This window comes from Notothenia rossii (assembly GCF_949606895.1).
Source record: "Notothenia rossii genome assembly, chromosome: 3".
Lineage (NCBI taxonomy): Eukaryota > Metazoa > Chordata > Actinopteri > Perciformes > Nototheniidae > Notothenia > Notothenia rossii.
Genome location: NC_136901.1, coordinates 27,746,299 through 27,768,647, shown reverse-complemented (window position 1 = coordinate 27,768,647; position 22,349 = coordinate 27,746,299). Strand labels below are relative to the sequence as shown.

General features: G+C 40.9%; 1 protein-coding gene across 4 annotated transcripts in view; it reads left to right on the top strand.

The window, feature by feature from the left end:
• Positions 1–22,349, top strand: part of LOC307031181 (protein phosphatase 3 catalytic subunit alpha-like) — a 65,553-nt gene that overhangs the window by 16,807 nt on the left and 26,397 nt on the right. For all 4 annotated transcript variants that reach the window (XM_079668056.1, XM_079668057.1, XM_079668058.1 and 1 more), the window contains exons 2-5: positions 11,624–11,824; positions 21,056–21,180; positions 21,657–21,768; positions 22,165–22,310. In XM_079668056.1, coding sequence (XP_079524182.1) covers positions 11,624–11,824; positions 21,056–21,180; positions 21,657–21,768; positions 22,165–22,310 — 584 coding nt within the window. The remainder of the gene's footprint in view (positions 1–11,623; positions 11,825–21,055; positions 21,181–21,656; positions 21,769–22,164; positions 22,311–22,349) is intronic.

The window sequence follows — 22,349 nt, the reverse complement described above, 5'->3', positions numbered from 1 at the left end:
ATTCCTAACAAGACATAATATTGCGACATCAAACAACATTAATGGTCAAATGTCTTTCTCAGACTTAATCAGTATCAGCACCAATCCTTTAAACATGATTCAATGATAATACTTTACTTACAGTATATGAAAATCACTGAGGCAGGATGAATCACGGTAAGAGGAATTTCCATTCATTTACCATGCTTTCTAGGTAATCATTATATGAAACAAAGGCCATCCATGTAGCCGAGTCTCTTCGTCAGCGAAATGTAGACCCCATCCAAGATGTACAGTGGGGCAAAAAAGTATTTAGTCAGCCACCAATTGTGCAAATTCTCCCACTTAAAAAGATGAGAGGCCTGTAGTTTTCATCCTAGGTATAGCTCAACTATGAGAAACAAAATGAGAAAAAAAAATCCAGAAAATCACATTGTCTGATTTTTAAAGAATTTATTTGCAAATTATGGTGGAAAATAAGTATTTGGTCACCTACAAACAAACAAGATTTCTGGCTCTCACAGACCTGTAACTTCTTCTTTAAGAGCCTCCTCTGTCCTCCACTTGTTAACTGGATTAATGGCACCTGTTTGAACTCGTTATCAGTATAAAAGACACCTGTCCACAACCTCAAACAGTCACACTCCAAACTCCACTATGGCCAAGACCAAAGAGCTGTCAAAGGACACCAGAAACAAAATTGTAGACCTGCACCAGGCTGGGAAGACTGAATCTGCAATAGGTAAGCAGCTTGGTGTGAAGAAATCAACTGTGGGAGCAATTATTAGAAAATGGAAGACATACAAGACCACTGATAATCTCCCTCGATCTGGGGCTCCACGCAAGATCTCACCCCGTGGGGTCAAAATGATCACAAGAACGGTGAGCAACAATCCCAGAACCACACAGGGGGACCTAGTCAATGACCTGCAGAGAGCTGGGACCAAAGTAACAAAGGCTACCATCAGTAACACACTACGCCACCAGGGACTCAAATCCTGCAGTGCCAGACGTGTCCCCCTGCTTAAGCCAGTACATGTCCAGGCCCATCTGAAGTTTGCTAGAGAGCATTTAGATGATCCAGAAGAGGATCGGGAGAATGTCATATGGTCAGATGAAACCAAAATATAACTTTTTGGTAAAAACTCAACTAGACGTGTTTGGAGGAGAAAGAATGCTGAGTTGCATCCAAAGAACACCATACCTACTGTGAAACATGGGGGTGGAAACATCATGCTTTGGGGCTGTTTTTCTGCAAAGGGACCAGGACGACTGATCCGTGTAAAGGAAAGAATGAATGGGGCCATGTATCGTGAGATTTTGAGTGACAACCTCCTTCCATCAGCAAGGGCATTGATGATGAAACGTGGCTGGGTCTTTCAGCATGACAATGATCCCAAACACACCGCCCGGGCAACGAAGGAGTGAATTTGTAAGAAGCATTTCAAGGTCCTGGAGTGGCCTAACCAGTCTCCAGATCTCAACCCCATAAAAAATCTTTGGAGGGAGTTGAAAGTCTGTGTTGCCGAGCGACAGCCCCAAAACATCCCTGCTCTAGAGGAGATCTGCATGGAGGAATGGGCCAAAATACCAGCAACAGTGTGTGAAAACCTTGTGAAGACTTACAGAAAACGTTCGACCTCTGTCATTGCCAACAAAAGGGTATGTAACAAAGTATTGAGATGAACTTTTGTTATTGACCAAATACTTATTTTCCACAATAATTTGCAGATAAATTCTTTAAAAATCAGACAATGTGATTTTCTTAATTTTTTTTTCTTCTAATTTTGTCTCTCATAGTTGAGGTATACCTAGGTTGAAAACTACAGGCCTCTCATCTTTTTAAGTGGGAGAACTTGCACAATTGGTGGCTGACTAAATACTTTTTTGCCCCACTGTAACACCCTTTGCTTGAATAAGAAATGATGGCTCTTTCATGGTGTTAATATTTAATGTGGCTTTCTAGACATTGGAATGATTTGACTGACTGTCTTCCTTGCTAGTAATGTGCTACAGACTACAAGTTATGTGAGGATGTTGCAGGGAGGTATTGAACCTTTTTTTAGAATGACATGTGCTCTTCCCCCTTTTGTCATCCTGACCCTTGATGCATTTGTATTTCTGCTGTTTGCACTCTCCCTGACTCATGCACTTCCCCCATCCCCCATACCTGGATCAGCCGTGATCCAGGTCCCTCTACTGTTTCATTGATTGGCTGCTTTAATGATGGCTCGCTGCACACCCCACAACTACCAGAAAACCAGTGCAGGGATCTCCCTTTTAAAAAAAAAAGAAAAAAAAAAGAAGCCCATCCACCCCCTACATCAGCATCTGCCGCCTACTCCCATCCATCCCCCCTTTAATACAGACATACATTCATCCATCCCTACGTTAGCCCACGCCAGCCTCCCACGCTTCAGCCCTCACCTCGCTAATTAATCAGGGACTTAGTCAGAGTGCTGTCTGTGCAGCGGTGCATTTTGATCACCTGCTGCTGCTTTTTCTACATCTCTCATCCAGAATCTGTTGAGCCAGCAGCAGCATTACCATTTGCTTGTCTCCCATGTCGCTGTCCGTCTCTAAAACTCTGCTATGGGCTTTTGTCTGTCAGAGCTTGACGGCCTGTGATGACCCTGACAGCTTATAGCAGGGTGGATGCAGGTCTGGGCTGTATTGTTGGCTTGTTTAGTTTACGACCTGTCAATCTTAATAATGAGGATCCCTAGATAACTGCCGGTGATGGAAAACCACACACGTTATTGTAGTGTACAGCTGTAGTGTCAAACGCATCGTCAAACTCCTTGTTCACTATATTCTGCTCTACATGTTCTTTTTAAAGCATGTAACAGTGGGATGTGAGTCTTCTGATCAGGTTTCCAACCTTGAATCCAGTGCAGAATCTAACGTGCTGCCGGCGACTCGTTTATAAGCCAATATTTTGATGGATGAAAGATTGAGACTGAGACTCCACAGCGCTGTTTCCCTGGCAACCCTTTTTACTCACTTGTATCTAATATCTCTCCTGTTTGTCAATGAGATGTTAAAGCTTACACTGCTGTAGCAGATAGAGATGTTCTCTTCAAAGTACAGTAACTGTCCACTGGCAGCATTTAATACAAATGATTGTCATTACAGCTGAAATTAGTTATGGAAATGGAACACATGCTGTAAAGTAGTGGAAATGGGCAAAGCTTGCAAACTGACCTTACAAATCTGTATAGTGGGTTCACTTGCAAAACAGAATAAACCTATTAAACCCAGGTGGGACATTTTAATATGAATGCAATACACTGCAGGAATTGTGCTCCATGTAACCAAAGCTTAGCAGCAAGGAGTGCTGAAACACCCTCCACAATTGCATGAGCAGTGTGCTATTAATTTAAAGGAATTAATTGTACTTTGAAAGCTCAATTCTGTAATTTTAGGGCATGAATTATTAATTACAGGAAGCAAATGAAGTAGTGCAAGAGTACAAATTATTAATTTGAGTCGATGACTGATAATTTGTCTGCACACATGATTAAATATGTTCTCCTTAATACCTGCTGGGCTCTGTGTTACTTGTCTTCATGGCACGATTTCTTTGATACAGCCCCCCGGAGGCTTTGTTGACAGTTCTTGCTCTGTCTTTCTGTCTGGCTCTGGGAGATGAACTGCTCCACTGCCATACTACGCACCTACATTCGGCAAAAGCCCTGATCTTCAAAGCTCAGTTAAGTGTTTTGTTCAGGTCGGCTTCTATCCCTGCTAATGCATGGTAAAGAGGTTCATGCCTCTTTATAAGTGACCTTTTCACCGTTAGACCCTAAAAGCCAACCAGCCTTTTTAAATCTCTGCTCTGTCCAGATGGGAAGCTTTAAATGTTCTATAGATTGACTTTTCATTTGCATGCATATAAAGTAATACCTTCACTGTACAGTCTTATCGTAACTACTCGCTGTATGGATTCAGCTGCGGCGTCAGCTCCATGATGAGATCCAGCATGTTTACTTATGCAGAATGATAAAATACTTAAAGTGTGCAATAAAAGCACTTTACATCCACACAGCTGCTCATTCAGTTTCCAATCATTTTGAAAGACTACAGAATTTCACTTGTCGCCTTCAAGTGCAATTATTCAACCACCCATTAAAGCACAGGAAATGGCTTTTCAGAAGGTGGATAATGGTGTTTTATAGGCTGACTCAGAGCAGTTTTGTTGTAGGAAGATTGTTGTTTTTGTTGGATTAGCCTACCATTTATTTCTGATTTGTAATAATTTAAATTAGGTTTCAGTCTCCCAAATATTGTTTTAATCCTTTTTAGAGATGTTCCAATACACCGTTTCTACTATGGACGGTGGGTGTAATTGTGCAGCTTTGGGTTAGTTGTGTAGAGGGATTTCTATGGTCTTGTGAATTATTGATTGACAGCATTGAGGCTGTCGAGATTGGTTGGAGATGGAGGTGGGGTTGGAAAAATCTGCCAATTTCCAACCTGACATGCAGACATCAGGCTGGTGTATCCGGTGTGTGAGGTACACCATATTGGACCATACAGCACATAAATAATGTATCACTTTGCGAATATAATGCGTTATATGGTTCAGCTACTGCAGTCCTTTGTTGTCAGCGATGATAGCCATATCTTTTGCATTATGCATGTCAGGTAATCAGCTGCGAATGGACTCAGTGGTGGTGTAATAATGAAGCAATGAAACTGCCACATGACATTTGAAGTTGAGGTTCTTTCTGATGTACAGTATGTTCTTTGTTTCCAACCGCCTACACACGCTCTTGCATTCTGTTCATCCTGGACTCCCGAACATATCCGTCTCTAATTGAATGCTGTTGGATAATTGAATTAACAAACCCCGGCTATCATTAGAGAGTGACTTGCACACTCTTGGTGCCCTATTCAACACTTCTGTGCAAAAACCAAATGCAGTCTAAGCTTCATCACTAAAAGGCTTCCAACTGGAAAAAAGTCTAAGTGTGATTGATTTCCTTTTCATTTCTGCACCGTCAATCCATCTCATACATACAGTGCAGCTCCATTATACTTCTGAAGTATAATCACATTTGTTGATGAGCTACCGGGTGTTTTATTCTTTTTGTGAGTTGCTCTATGCAAGGAAATACTGCTGCACTCCACTTTGGTTGTGCTGTCTCACCTATTGATCAGTTACTGCTGGGCTCATGGGGCAAATGTCTTCCCCTGCAAGGTGTCCCCGAAAGAGACACAAAGAAAACACAAAGCGACCACAAAGAAATGCAACACGTCTACAAAGAGATGCATAATCACTATTAAGAGATGCAAAATATCTACACACACAATCGACCGCAAAGGGGAACAGAGCAACCACAAAGGGACAAAGAAGGACCACAAAGGGACAAAGAAGGACCACAAAGGGACACACAGCAACCACATACGACACGTCTGCATGGTTTGTGGTTGCTTCGTGTCTCTTTCAGTCTCAACGTCTTGCTCCTGTGGAGGAGTTGTTTGGGACCTTTTAACATTTCTCTGCCAGAGGGCCCATTACGGCATAATCTGTCTTACGACACTGATATCTACGTACCGTTTGATCAGATACTGAGCTTCCACTTGATTTATTACTCACACATCTTACTCGTGCTGCCAGCCACTTAACCTTGCCCGAGGATAAAGAGCACGGCACTGTCTTTCTAAAAGGGAAATGATTCAGGGGGATAGTGTGAGTCACTTTGTTTAAAGGGAGGAAGTTATCTATCATTATCAACGTTTAGATCAGAAACGGCGTTACCTTAGTAACACGAGACTTTGCAGTCAAATGACTTATTCTTTGCTTTATATTAACTGATATGTTATTTGTTCTGCCTCAGCTTCTAGTTGGTGAAGCTGGGATCTCCACTGCTCCTGCTGAGTGTTTGGGGAGGGAAGCTGCTTGTCTGATTGCAGGGGGCGGAGGGTTTGACTTTGGCAATGACAACCCGCTGCATCTTGCACCGTCAGCGACTTCTTGGGTGTCAATTCGCCATCTGATGGAAAGATGCTGTGCGTGGCAGGATTGAGGCCCTGCAATTGTTAGGATGTATCACAAGTTGTTGTGTTTCTGATGTATCTGTGCACTTTGAAAGAAGTAGATTTGTTTTTGAATGCCCACTTATTGGCCACAATCCCAACACAGCTTGGACATTGCTGACTTACTATATGGTTGGAAGTAAAATGTTGAGGTACTTAACTCTAGTCTTTTTACTTTATACCTCCTGCCTTACACTTATTTGATAACTATATTTACTAGTTACATGTAGATTTAGATTATTAAATCAAAATGTAATTGAAAAATGAATTATGATGTATTATTATAGATTGAGCTACCCCGCAGTAAATCGTTTTTTATTTTTATTTTATTTCACCTTTAACAGCTGCAACATGTAAGTGATCGACACATAAATGCATTGATAATAATAATTTTTTATTGTAATATATCTTATTCTGAACTGGGCAATTCCACATACTGTAATGAGAACTTTTATTATCAGTCCTTTAAGTACATTTTGAATCCAGTACATTTCCTTGGGTAAGATTTTCAATGCAAGACTTTCTTTTTGTAGAATATTTTCACACCATGGTATCACACTTTTACTCAACTGTCTTTCTTGACAGCATAATACAGAGGCAGTTATTAGCAAATAGCTCTTCCTGACTGTCTTGGCCCTCAGTCAGTGTTTGCTGAAGGTTTAGCTGTGCAGTTGATGAAAATGAACTAGCACCATGGTTGCCAGTAGTGGCTCTCATTATATATATCGATTGACTGAATATATTGTGTGAGTGAAGCTGTAATATATCAATAAAATCACATCTTAAACCATTTCCGATGCTATAAAGGGCACACACACAGGCCTGTTTTGTTCATTAGTTTGTGTTTTCTACGTGTTTTTATGATACAAAATCTAGCACAGACATCTTTCAGACAGCTGAGAAAAAAGAAAAAGACGATGTACAGGAGTTCTAGACATCTGGGCTGCCTGCTGAAGATCACCGTTGCACTCTTCTGTTCTTCACTAAATGAAGCCAGGCGCTGCTGCATCAGTCTGTCTCACTTTCTCCAATTAGGCTGATGTGTCCAGCACCATATGACTCCGCACCTCCCGCTGTCTCATTCCTCCGAGGGATAGCATTAGCTCTGAACTACACCAACCTGAACATTTCAAGCTGGCCTCTTCCCCACTGCTTCTCAGCGGCGTCAGATGCACTGCGCCCCGTGCTGCAGATTTCTCAGGAATCACACTTGAAAGTCTGATAAACTCTGAGATAAATATTCTATTCATGCGTGTTGCATGAACAAAGGGGGCTGCTGGGGCTGATGATCTACAGCTCTAAAGACTCGTTGCTAATCCACTGAAGAAGGAAATCATTAAAGATTGCTTTAAACCCTGTTGACCAACATAACATTGTACCGTTTATTAGATCAAGTTTATTTAACACACCCTGCAGACATTCAGAGGTTTAGCGGTCTAGTAGTCTCTAAACCTAATGGCTGATGGATGGCTTTAATTTGTATCTTGGTCATTAGAATGCTAATCTGAGACAAATTACTCGGGGAAAGTAAAATCAGACTGCAGATTTGTTTTTTTCCCTCCTCTCTGACCCTCTCTCACTCTGTTATTTTCTCTCTCATTCAACAGTCAGCTGCAGTGCAATTTCCCAGTTACATAACAAGGGAACAGAGAAATGGTAAAATTAATGAAGGCAAAAGCGAGCGACTAATGGAGACCATTTTTGAGTCATACTCGGGTAGCCTGAGGTCGGTTAATGCTCCCACAGCTATAAAGCTCTGCATGAAAGGATTATTCTCAACAATCAACAATTCCTGTGTGGAAGAGGGTTTAAATACTGCCATTTTGTTTTATGTTTTGGCAGGAGCTCATATTTGAACAGTTAATATGCAATGTGAACGAAAGATGTGGCCCATTTTTAACGCAATATTTGACATCCCCGCACATTTTCTTGTTTAATTAACTGAACACAACAAAAGTTCGATGATTTTCTTCTCCGATCGAGTCTTTTATCCACACAGCTCTTTTCTCAGCTCAGGATTTTTATTTTTGTCATGAGGTAACGCCTTTTTCTTCTGAGCGTGGAGCCTACCATTACAATGTGTCATGTAATGTTTTGGCATAGGTGGGTGTTGCTCCTTTTAATGAGAGGGCTGTTAGAAATTCCACAGGGGAAAATTCACAGTGTTTCCATTGTCATGACCGAAGGAAATGGAGGGATGATGTGTTGAAAGGATGCCAGTGCTTGAACAACCACAGCTTTCACATGGGTTATTTCTTTTAAAGAATAATGTTATTCTTTAGTGTTCGAAATGTTAGGATGTGTTATGTTTATGCTTCAGTGGGAGCAGATGTGGTCAACATCTACAGCCACTATTGCTGCACTGTTCATATCTGTAGAAATTGGATAAACACAATTTAAAGGCTGACATTGTGCAGCATCAGCACCTGTAGAGGTTCTTATTGAGAACAGCCATGGAGATATTCTGATAACATTTTAGTGACAGTTGTAGTTTTTTATTGAAATAACATCTAAACAGAAAAGGTCACTCCATATATTGCAGGTTCAGAAGAGTCGCATCGCTGAATGGTCCCTGTTGGCTCCCTTCCAGTCAAAATGGCCGGCAAAGATAACGACAACAAAGATGTATTCATCTCGTATCACCTAGCTCTAGTGGATCATAAGATGTCTGGTATGCCATTTGAGCTGCGGTTCATAATAAGACTAAACTTTTCTATGGATGTTTTTGAGCCACGACAAAGGCCAAAAGATTTTAGGAGATCTTAGGTTTTAATTTAGCCTCCATAATTGCTTGATTTTTGCTACTAAAGGATGAGGAGTCAGCAGTTAATGTTGGTATAAAACGGTCAATTTAATCGAAAACATAACTATGAGAACCAAAACAGCCACACATTGGCACAGAAAACGTTTGGCTTATGTGTTCGAAAGGTGGGCAAGATTAGCTGGAGACACACACACACACACACACACACACACACACACACACACACACACACACACACACACACACACACACACACACACACACACACACACACACACACACACACACACACACACACACACACACACACACAGCACATCACATTATCTCCCAACGCCTGTTGGAGATAACAGTTACAGCCATTCGATATGGGCTTTCCCCATGTTGTTATCAGCTTCCTCTCCACTCAGACACAACATGTTTTTTGCACAGTCAAAAATGACTTGCTTTCGTTTCAAGAAGTTCAGATTCAGGAAGAGCCCGGCCGTGGTACACTGCCTTTGGAGATTACCTGTCATTGCACTAAAGCTTAATTGGCCAACAATATGGGGCTAAAGGATATTCTGTAAGCACCGTACCCTCTGCCCTTATCTGACGGTTAAGATAAAGATTAAGATTCAACTTTATTGATTCCCGGCGGGGACATTTTGTTTTTGCTGCACTGTCAGACATAAACACAGATAAGTATAAGCTTTAGAGTCAACAATGTGGTGGGAATGGTGTATCCCAGACTTTTATATCATGTGATTAAAGAATGCTACTCAGTGTTTGTCTGCGTATATATAGTAGAATCTGTTACATATTCACGTAATACAGGAGAAAACGCAAAAGTACATTACTTTTAACATACACCCTTTAAATTCAACGGCTACTTCCATGACCATGCTACATTTTTCAACTAAGTTTCATTCAAATCTGGCTTTTCATTTTTCTGTACTCTTGACAGACGGATAAACAAACCCAGTCACCTCAGCAGAGCTAATACAAATGCCTTTAATCATCCAGTGAATATGAATGACGTTGCATATTCTTGACCTAGCTTGTCATTCTCATCAGGAAAATGTCCCTGAACAGCTCACAGGATGTTCACACTGTCAGAGTCCAGCGTCTCAGGGGCCAGAGCTCTGATGCTCCGGCCTAGAGTTGCACAGCAGGTGCTCATGGGAGGCCGAACCGGGGCTGTGGGTAATTCTATCTCTCTATTTCTGAATGCCCCAGATAACTACCGGAGACATTCGGCTCATATTGTTTTTAAACGTTAGTTTTAAGCACATCAAATATTTATTTGGTTTGAAAAAATGTGTGTTAGGAGCCTATTATGATCATTTTGGTCTTGAATATACAAGAAAAATACTTTACTAGCATCATAATGTTGCATTTTCTGACACAGGATTCCAATTTAATTTGTTGGCTTTTTCAAATGTTATTCAAGTAGATTAAGCATTATTTCAGAAAATGTCATGTGTTGCGAGTTATCATCTGTCTGCCTCTCATTCCTTTGTGATTAGGACTGCTGAATAATGCTGGAAATATTCAGGGTACACATCTGCAAATCCAGTAAATCTGCAATTCACCATACACCTGTTAGAAAGCTTTAAATACTGCACTTAGGGTCCCAAATGTCGTCTGTCACTTAGCACAGGTCTGATTACCTCTGATGTCACCTTTGGGACAGATGGATGTTAACACAAACACTCACACACACACACATAGCTACCGACTCAGCAGTATTTGTACCGGCTTAGTGCATTAGTCACACTCGTATAGTATGTGCAAAGTCTGCAAGTGGATGTTAATTAAGTGTATGTCTTATTTTTTAGCTGCCAAATGAAAAGGCCTCACCATGTGGTCTTCGAGCATTTCATTTTTTTCTTCCTATGCTGTCAGCAAGTCATATGCTCATCGGGGGGTTGTAAAAAAGGAAATATTAATAGACTAGGCTTTTGTTCAAGCAAAAAGTACATTAAATAATGGTTTCAATTAAAAAATGTTTTACCTGCTCGATGTCAGCTGCTGAACATGAATTCCACTTAACTGAATAACATTGTGGGGTTTCTATTCTTTTGTTACCAAGCTTCCATTAAAGTCCGTCTAAAGGCTCATCGGGCTGTTTGCAAAGCCAATGTGCACCGTCCATTGTTTGTGATTGAATTGGAGAGTTCACTGCTTTAAATTAAAGTGCATGCAAAAAGGATTCAGGCTTTTGAATGCATCTGTTGTGTCCAAAATTGCGGTTCACATTGAATATCTGTGAAAAGCTTTTGGTTTTGTAAGCCTCTCATTAAAGTGACAGTAACACTGATCTGTTGGGGATTCGGTTAGTCTAATTGCCATGGTGCCTTCAAGACTCTGCAAAATAAACATGTTTTCACGCTTTTAAATCATTGTGACTGACAAATGAGTAGATGCATGAGGAAGACGTCTCTCTTCTAATATTCACACACATGAAACTAGTTTAAATATAGAAATGGTTGCATATTAAACACTTGGCTCATATGAAAAGCCTTTTGTAGAAATAACAACCTTTTAAGGTGTAATCTTTTTTGTTTTTGAATACTGCCAAGCATGCTAGAAACTGTCTGTTATCAATATTAAATATGGTCTCACAGATCATAGCAGCAATCCTGTAAATTGTCTCAGAGGGGGGGCTGGCAGCAGGGGAGTGAACAGTTATTTCCCCCCCCTACCTGCTAATCAGACAGCTCAAATGCCTTTTGCTCAATGATGTGGAGTTAACTGTGTATCCTCCTAAGCATGTCGTGAATGAAAGTATTTATAAGCCAGTAAATATGTGTTGAAAGCAGCCTTAATCACCCTTATTTTTTGTAACCCTTGCAGCTGTCCCGTTCCCCCCGAGTCACCGGCTGACGGCTAAAGAGGTGTTTGACAGCGATGGGAAGCCCAAAGTGGACGTGCTGAAAGCGCACCTAACCAAGGAGGGCCGCGTGGAGGAGGCGGTGGCCCTGAGGCTCATAGGGGAGGGGGCCACCATCCTGCGTGCAGAGAAGAACCTGCTGGACATCGAGGCCCCTGTGACAGGTCAGTACATTAAGTTATTTTAATTTATCACCAGAGAACAGCACTTTTTCAGGTTCAATTTAATATTTTATTTAATGTGTAGTACATTATCTATTTAACAGATCTGAAGACTAAATTAACAAAATTGATTAGCGATGATGATCTACTTTTAGTGTTTGCATTCATACATGGCAGAAGAAGCAAATGAGAAAGACCAAATAGGAATGGTCCGAATCATGATGAAATTGCATTATATAATATCCTAAAATAACTCTTTTAATGCTAACTTGCAGAGACGTGTGTATGTGTTTGATTTGAAACACACCCTCTGGGTTTCTTTTACAGAGGACTGCATGGTTACATCATATAAACGTCATTTTCTTATTTAAGTGAGTCATTGTGCCTGGAGGTTACACGTGGAGCATGTTGTGGCTAGACACAATTATTTTATTTTTGGAAACACACAGCTTCAGTTCATCCAATTTGCCAAAACCAACTAGCTTGAGTGACTCGCTCAGTTGGCTGCTTCATGCATTAAAAAACAGTTTTGACAGGCTATTAAATACTTAGCTTTGATGCTAACCCTGGGAAAAGGAAATATGACTACATTCATCTTTTTATTTTCCCAATTAACTATTACAAAATGAACCTTTGCTGTCATGTGTTTGTGGCTACTTTATTCTTCACAATATTTATTTATTTTTCATTTGGATTTTTTTACAGTTGAGCATCTTCTTCATGTGGTCCTCGCTGAAGGAGCATACTGTCAGTAATAGCAGGCTCGTTCATGCATATGCACAGATCCAGTGCATCTATTGTTGTCTTTCTTCCTGGTCAAGTGGCCGGTTCCTTCATTAGACTTTCTGATGAGGCTTCTTTGATGTCGTCGCAATCAGAAGCACTATGGCAACCCACCGTTTCCTAGTACGAGATCATTCTCCAAATCCAGTCTGGAGAGGCCTCTGCTCACATCTGGCAGACCTCGTCCACACTTAAATTCATAAATGCACGACCCTTTTCAGACAAAAGTCTTGGTCTTTTTACTGAGGCCATTATGATAATAGAATATGTTGTCTGGTTGTTGAAGAGGGTGAAGCCTAACAAAAGACAACTTCACGTTTGCAGGTGCATATGCAAGTAACTAAGAACAATGCTATTATGCTTAACCAGATTTCAAATATTTTTGAGTGATTCAAGCGCATGACAAAGTACCACAAATCCGTGGGTTGAAAGGATATTTTGCACTCGAAGCTGCACATCAGTGTGTATTCAAGGAAATTGATTACTAACTCAAAATGAATGGTATTGATCTTTCAGTTGAAAGTAAACAACACTTAATAAGTTCATTTGCATGGCTATTTATACAAATTAAACACATATGCGCGAAAAGGAAAATCTCTGATCTGTTTTAGAGCCTGCCTATGCTGGAGCAAATCCTGTGTGTATTATTATATAAGATACACATACAGTTTAATATATCAGTTTGTATGATGTTAAACTAGGGAGTTAATTGGACGGGTAAATATATCATGTTTTCCTGCCTTAAGCCTAAACAGAATAGTTTCTTGTGTAAACATGCTCCAACGCTGACCTGTGGTCAGATTTGTTTTTTCAAATTCTGAGATGCTCTGTTACTTGATTTCATATTTCAGAACAGCTCAAACGATGCTTTCAGGCATTAAAACTCCATCCTTTGTTGTGTTACATAGAAACAGTGTTCTGTGGAGCTGTGTGTTTGTGTGTGTGTGCACTGAAGCGCTTCTTTCCCTCCCACTCAACACCCCTGTCTCAACCCCTCTCCCACTCAGTGTCCTCTTCAGCGAGGATTTCTCTGCTGCGCGTGCACGTGATCCTGCTGTGTTTCCCTCTCGTGCACGCGGACACCACTCTCTATAAACATTTCTTTGTTTCTCTCCGTTCTCTTCCCTCCATGTTTTACCTCTGCGTCATGCTCGGGGTCTGCTTCTTTCTCTCCCCACGTTAGCACACCTGCTATTCCGACATGACACATGGTCAGCGAATTAGTAAGTAAATATTTATCATAGATGCAAAGCACCATGTCATGTCGGCTGTCTCTCTCCCTCTACGCTTCTCACATTCACATAGTCACTTCCTGGTTTGGCCAGATGGCAGGTGGGGGTTTTTTCGCGGAGGGAGGGGGTGTGTGTGTGTGACGAAGCTGGGCTTAGGCCACTGAGTACAAGCTGCTACCATGGCCTTCACACACCCATCCATAAAGCTCCTACAGCCACATCGCCAGGCAACAGCGAGCTTTTACTCCGTTCATCACCTGTTAGCAGTGCGGCCGCTCGACCCTGTTTGTCTCTAACAAACAGAAAAAAGTGCTTTTTTTCACGAGATATTGAGGTGCCCTGTAGAATCAGAAATGCTTTCCACCTTAGCTGTTTACATTTCATTATATTAGATATTTCTTTTCTAATGTATTCTTGGTGAGGAAATGTTAAGACCTTGATATGGAATGTCTTGTGTACACTTTAAAGAGGTTGATAAGACCTTGATAACAATGGCAATTGTGTCACACATTGGACCTTTCAAATAGGTCGTTATGCAACAGCCTTTCAATGAGAAATATTTTGGATTTTACTGCTAGGTGGATAAAAGCTTATTGCAGGTATAGCGTTGTCTGTAAAATGTCTCTTGGAGAATGTACCATAGTAAAACTATTTTCACAACTGTTGAACAACGACCAATATTTACTTCATAGATCCAATACCGGTTGGGCTAATGTATATATTTCAACCATGTTTTGTTTTTTTCCCCTCTAATAAAAACAAAGAAATCCAGAGTTCATAGACACACACTACACAAGCTATTACAAAGGGGTGCTTCACTGTAAAGGTTTAGGAAATCAGTGGTTTATGCCAACACAGTCAAAGTTGGTTGAGCTCTTACTCTCAATCGGACATTGTCACTTATTGTTGCTGCTGTAGGGAAGATAGCAGCTTGTTAAACATCAAATCCAGTTTTGATGTTCATAACAGATTGCAAGCCCCACCTCTGCCTTTGCATAAACGCACGCTTTGCAGGATGTAAGCTCATCGAAAGAGTGCCATCATAAAACCTGGGGTATTGTTATCACGCGGTCTCAATCAAAACTTGATCTGGCACCGTCTGCATCGCCGTGGATTTCTCTCGCTCAATGAGCCGGCCTTTGGAGTGGCCTGTGTAGGTTCTGAAGCCAGGTTGTGTAATGCCCACCACCCACTCACTAGCTGCTGCCCGCTGATATGCTGCTACTCAGGGAGATCACTTTAGCGCACAGGCAGGAGATGGCCAGAACGAATTGTTTCTCACTCCAGATAATGTACTCCCACCCGCTCTTCTTATGTGGGCTCTGCTCTCGTTTTTGTATGTTGTGTGACAAGAGGGAGGTAGGAGAAGCGTGTCTGTAGGTGTACTGGAGCACAGCGATGGATGATTGTGTGTTTACTGTGATAGAGCAGAGCGAAAGGAGTGTGGCGTAGTAGCATTTCAGTTTTTCATCAACTAGCATTGTGCACGCACAGATTATGCGACTACATTCCCTGTAACTGTTACATCTGGTGTTCTCGGTCCGTGATTAAACCCCTCGGTGTCACCCCACTGTTTTATTCATCAGCAAGTGACAGCTTTCCAAAAGGTCAGCTGGAGGAGCGAGCACTCCTCCTCTGCACAGTGTGCTGGACGTGCGCTTCAGGTACTCCCTCCTGCAGACAAAACATTCAAATATTGGTCATTTTCCTGCACTAGTCCTCACAGTAAAAGAGTGGTGCAGTGACGCGTCTAAAACCCGGAAGTAAGCTGCGCATGGGTTCCCTCGACATAAAAGCAATGGGATTTCTCCATAGGATTTTGGAAAATAGCTCGAGATAAGGTCTGTGGAAAACAAACCAGTTATATAAATGCACGTTTTGTTCAGCCGGATAATATCCACATGTCTACCCTACTTTTATAATTTTCAACTTATAAATCTGATCGCCAGAAGCAAAATGCTAACGTTATGCTATAAACGAACTACAGCAGGGTCGCTGCTTCAACGCCACGCCAACTTATGATCCATATTCAAAAATACAGATTCAAAATTGTACAAGTTGAAGTTTTGTTTGAACAGTTTGCAGGAGGCAGGTACTTGCTTTCAAGCAGAACAGGGCAAACAAACTTAGCGGGAGTGTTTACGTGTTCGGTGTAATGACGTGCAACGCCCTCGACAACTTCTGTAGTCCTATTCAGCCATTTGGTAACAACCATCGTTTTTCAGAAACGTAAACTCTTCGGAAATCCCCAGTGGGGTCCATGCTGATGTATTTAATATCGTAGAACAAAACCTGATCCGTCTCTTACATTTGTGTCAACCACAGACCTTATTTCGAGCTATTTTCCAAAATGCTATGGAGAGATCCCGTTGACTCAGAGACGAGGGAACTGGTAGTGGTAAAATGCTAACCCACTTCCAGGTTTTAGGACGCGTCACTGCACCACTCTATTGCTCTCTTGGTGGTCATCCCTTCAGACAGTATTGGAGCACAGTACAATGTGAGGGGTGTTAAGGACAATTACCTCCCAGAGAAAGGTGCCTGTTGCTTCCATCTGTGTGTTTATTGTTGCCATAGGTGATGCTCGTAGAGGTCTTTTATCAGGTCAGCAGAAGCTTAGATGTGTTTTTTCCCTCAGTGCTTCGACACCAATTACTTCAAATGGAACACACAAGGTTGCATCAAAGGGTGAAGTGTTGACAAGAGGTGGTACAATTCGTGCTGTTAAACAAATACGACAGTCTCCACTTCTTAAAGGCTAACGAGAACAAAACTGTTAAATAACCACCAACACTATACTGTCCTTCAGTATTTGACAGGAGCAGGTGGAGTTTGCTTTCTTTCTGTTGCACAGCATCTGCCATTGTTGAAGGGATTTGATGAATCGTCTCCATAGCGATAACCAGTCTTCACATCCCACACCAGATGTGCTTTGTTGTTTTTGTACACATTTTTGAATACCAAGGGTATTACATGTCCCTACAGTATATCTCTGAATTTAGGAGGCAATGTGTAATAATGTTACTGGTACCTTGAAATAAACATATTGTCAGTTTATTTTTGAAATGTGTTGAGCACCATAACGAACACTGGCTGCTGGTTGGAGATTACGAATGGAGGAGATAAGAATTTGGCAACTTTTGTATTTATTATAAGTTGGTATTGCAATAAAAGATAATAAAGTGATAAAAATAGCATCTTGACTGAGTTATACATTAACCCTTAATGGTGGCAAGGATACAGCAAAGTCAGGATATTACAACAAATATCCCCATTTTATTTGTATTTATAAAGTAAAAAGCTCTCTTGCTTTAATTGCAGTTTGTTTTTATACTCATACCTTTTAGTTTTAATAAGCTTTAAAGGTCGATGCGGTTTTAATTCCCTTCAGTGTCAGACAAAGACATGGTTCAGCCCAATTAAAGCCTCATTTCAAAGTTGCATTGGCTTTTACTTCAACCTTTATAAACCAGGTATTTGAAGAATAGAGTAAATGAACCCTAGCGAATTATTTGAATATGTGTATAGTACATACAGTTAATGAGCTACATTATCAAAACACTAGCTACAATTTAAGTTCTCTTTATTTAAACATTGTTTGATATGGCCATATCTGTTCCAATAAACCCATTTTCAAGAAATCTTACAACCAATGTAAATAAACCGTTTGTACGGCAGTAGTATTGGCCAGATTGCAAAAGGACATCTTTTGAATTGGACATAAAATACTCTCTTTTTGAAGTTGGTCCCGACTGTGGATTTAAAAGTTACAGTGTGGGTTTAATAAAAGACAAATGGTAAAGCGGAGGTTTACGATGCAATCAAGGAGAGCTGATTCTCAGCGCTGCCTCGCGAGGCTCGTAACTCGAGATAATTGCTCTCCAACGTTGTCCTCCAGCTCCCACTAATTGGGTATCTTTCTGAAAGACTTTTTCACAGGCTCCTATTGTAGTTATTCCTGCTAGATACAGTTCACAAAGCAACACAAAGCTTCGGGAAAAGAGCTCTGTGTCCTTTTTTAAATTAGATTTCAATCTATTTGCCATGTTTTTATTACGTAATTAGCCGTTTGCTTGAAGAATAGATGAGTTGATATCAAACGTGGATGCTTATCATCGCTGCCTCTGTCGTGACGTTGGTTTGATGTCGCTGATCGGTGTTGTTTATTACAGCTGTCAGGTGAAGAAGGTGAATTTTCAAACTTGTTTACCGAACTGGAACCGCTGTAAGTCGCTTATCGAGTTAGTTTTAATTGCTGTTTTGATCACACTGACTGCATAGATTTAGTTCTTCAAATGTCTTGCCATATGTTGCTACAATACCAGTGGATAGTGTCAGGGAATAATTCTGTATACATGTTTACCTTTTGCCCTCTGACGCAGATGCCCAACCTTGAGCAGCCGTTATCTCCCTTAAGGAGGGGCTGCCCAAGCATATTGTTGTTGTTACCAGTTTATGACCGGGCAACTCTCCGTCAGAGATAGTTATTGTTGTGGGACACCTGGAACACATCCTTCTTGGGGTGTAGATGACCCCGAGCCATAAGCGACAACAAAGTTGATTCAGTTTCACCAGCCGTTTAGTCTATCTATTGAAGAATGTTGATTATTACACTCTGAACTAGTTAAAACCTGGCGCAACCGTGTGGTCAACTCGTGGCCCGTGACATGTCTCCGGCCGAAGCTCCAAATAAACCGTCAGTGTTTGCCATCAAAGCTCCAGCTCTCCTCGTGTCTTTGAGTCCTCTCTCCATTGCTTCAGAAGTCCCACAGATAGGACATGGCGAACTGTATTATCGACGACATAAGCATTTCATCACGAAAAAACAGTTAAGGCTTGAAACCGTCCTTTAACAAAGCATGGCGATAGTAGGTGGAAAAAGAACATGGAGAGCACAAGAATACACTTCTCCAAAAGGGTTCAACTCACTAGTTCTTCACTGCGTAATAACTGTTTCTTTTCATTTTAATATGTCATCTGTATTCATGTGTGAAATAACGTCGGGTCAAGTTTCTGTAAGATTGAACTTGAAGAATTAACCAACCTCTGCTCCCATTTCCTGGAAGAAATACCTGTGTATATAATACCCGTTTGTTTATTGATTTTAAGCAGCATAGAAATACAGCAGAACAAACAAAATCACAGAAAAACATTTGCTGTGAGTTCGCTCAGCATTTATGATTTTAGTTGCAAGCAATACCAGCGATTTTGAATGTGTGCCTGTGTACTGACACTGAAACAAAGACACCTTCTGCAAAGATCATTACAGCTGCCACATATTTATGGTGATAGAACCGGATCTGATCGGGTTGAGCTTTCAGGCACTACCTCGCATTTCCCAAACAAAAGCTCATGCTGAATGACGGCGCACCGTATGTCACAGGTCCATAATAAACATACAGAGAGCACATGAGCCATCACACAGCAAGGTGTGCATGCACCTCCCAATTCAGAGAGGACTGGTACTTGTTTCAATTTGAATAGTGAAATAAAGATGACCTTTTTCCGTTAAAGCGCTGCACGTTTTGGAAAGGAAATACTAATTGTGATGATTTTGAAAGATATCAAAATAAATGTTTTTTTTAAACCTTAATTTACAAATTCATTTAAAAAAGAATCTTGGTATTATTTCAAAAGGATCTGTACCAAACAATGATGTTTTATTAAGTATGTAGATTACCGTTTTTATGCTATACTCTGCAGCTCCACAACATTTTTTTCCTTTAACAAATATTGCACTTACTATTTGAATTCTGCATTTGTCCATATTGCATTTTGAATAACATTTCAATTATTTGTACAGCCCTAATCACATGAACCACATGAATTAGTAAATGTCATTATAATGCTAATTTGAAATTATATATCTTTACAATTCTGCATTTATAATCTCATTTCAATTATTACATAATGGATCCAACAATGAGGAGATTTGTCTCTCATAAGTAAAAGCTTCAGGTGTATCCGACCTCTTGAACCAACCTTGACCCCAGGCCTTTAAATCAGGTGACCTCCGTGCACCCTGTCAGTCTGTGGAGGCTAAGCAGCAAATCTCTGCTCCCCTCGTGCCCCCCAGAGAGCACCGGAGCACAAGGTCACATCGTCCAGGTAGAGTGATTTGCGCTTCCCGATTTCTTACGTGGACGGGTTTATCCCCGAACACTCCCCCGGCGCTCTTTAACAGCTGCTGCAGCGCTGTTAGTATCTGCACAGGAGGGATATGACACCAGCAATATCGTGAATTTAACTTCCTGGGGAGTAACAGACCGTCAGTGCTGTTAGAAAAAACGTGAAAGTGTTCTCAGCAATTATCTGTTTATTGCTGTGACAAGCAGATTTGTAATCACGGTTAACCAGTGAGAGACGGAAAGCTTTCCAGTTTCTTTCAGCCATTGAAGTTTTAGTGTATTTGGCAATGATAGGTGTTACAGTTGAAACACCTCAAGGTTATGAAGAGGCTGAAAGAGGATGTTGTGGAAAAGCGAGGTATGAAAATGCTCACTTGAGCCAGTTCTTGTTCTTTCATTTTGAAGTAAAGAGGGTGGACTAAAATATCCTTCTGAAGAGATTTAAATGAAGAAATGGCCATGCAGGAACAAAATCTGGATTCATACAGTACTTGCAGCTTAATGCATATTATATCATGTGGTTTTTCACTGACCAAACAACATCTCACCACACTAAAAGCCTAACAAGCATAAATACCCGGGACTGTTATTTGCAATAATGTTCCCATCTTTCTTTGAATGGAATAGATTCAGACTAAATGCCCCATTTCAGTGAAAATTGAGTAAAGAAATGCTTCTGTTATTTGGCCTTTCTTGTCCAAACCAGCATTGTTTTTCATGTTGTTTTCAGGTCTGTTCTTTGCATATTGTCCTGCAGTAAGCGTGGGCTGTGGAGCCGTCAGGGAACGGTGGTCCATTCTAAAACGCTGCCTTTTTCAGTCTCAAATGAGCAGTTTATATAAATAATATTCACATTGTTTAAAGAAATAACCTGATTACAATGAAGTGAACGATCAGATATCGTGAATAGTCTTTTCAGCATACTTAACATATGAACAATGGTTTCTATGTTGCAGAATTCCAGGTTTACTGGGATGTCATGCATTTGTATCTTTTAACATCTGACAGGAAAATATGGAAATAGCCTCTCTCAGCTTTCATGTGTTTTTAAAAAATATTTATCCTGATGTGCTTTCTGTTTCCTATCCCAGTGTGCGGAGACATCCATGGGCAGTTCTTTGACCTGATGAAGCTGTTTGAAGTGGGAGGATCACCAGCATCCACGCGCTACCTTTTCCTGGGGGACTACGTTGACAGAGGGTATTTCAGTATTGAAGTGAGTATTTGTTTCTGTCCTCACGAGGGCCTAATCAACTGTGACACACTGTGTTTATTAATAGCTTACTCTGAGCAGAGATCAAACCAGGCTGCACATATTGCAAGTGGTAAGGGGCTTTTGTAATAACTTCAAATGGATCTGCTTGGATAGCAAATGTCACGGTGTATCCGAGGGTTATATACTGTAGACAGGGATTTTTAATATAAAGAATAATACGTATATTTAATCTGTGACTGCAGGTTGGAATTTACTTTTATTAATAAAATATATTGTAATGGAGTGTGCCTGTCCTCTGATGAATCCTCTGAAGCATTGTCATCTCTTGCAGAACGCCACAAATGTCCCGCATGAATGTTTCTTTATAAGCAGAATATCTTGTACTCTGTGAAATTGACTTGACTTTATGCTTCATGTTTCCTGTGTCATTCAAGGATGACGAGCTAACCGATCCTCTTTTTGCTTCTCTGTTTCAGTGTGTGCTGTACTTGTGGGCCTTAAAGATCCTTTACCCCAAAACACTGTTTTTGCTGCGTGGGAATCATGAATGTAGACATTTAACAGAGTATTTCACATTTAAGCAGGAATGTAAGTAATGCTTTGGCACTTTCTTACCCTTTTTGATCTAAATTGAGTGCAAGCGAGGGAAGTGGAAGCGAGTTATTCTTCATTATGCATCCAGTTCGGCCTTCAACCTCAGACGCTCTCTTAATAAAAGCGCCTGCTGTGGGATTCACTCAGACTCCTGCCCTTTTCGATATTTACACAAGTCAGAAGTATTTCTGTTGGACTCAGATGGAGAAGGGAGAAAAAACCCACAAAAGAGCTGTGAAATTGTGCCGTTTTTTTGTAAATGTTCGGGAAGTTTTCTGGCACTTTGGGGAGCCTTTCCGTCCCAGTCTAGCACACTGCCCCGATGTATGAGAACGGCGTTGTTTAACTTGGCATGCTCTCCTCTCCCTGCCCTGTTTCCCCCCATGACAGGTAGAATTAAGTATTCAGAGCGGATATATGACGCATGTATGGACGCCTTCGACTGCCTTCCCCTGGCTGCACTTATGAACCAGCAGTTCCTGTGTGTACACGGAGGGCTGTCTCCAGAAATCACAAATCTTGACGACATCAGGAAAGTATGTGTCATTTCATTACACTGCAGGTTTTGTGTGTTA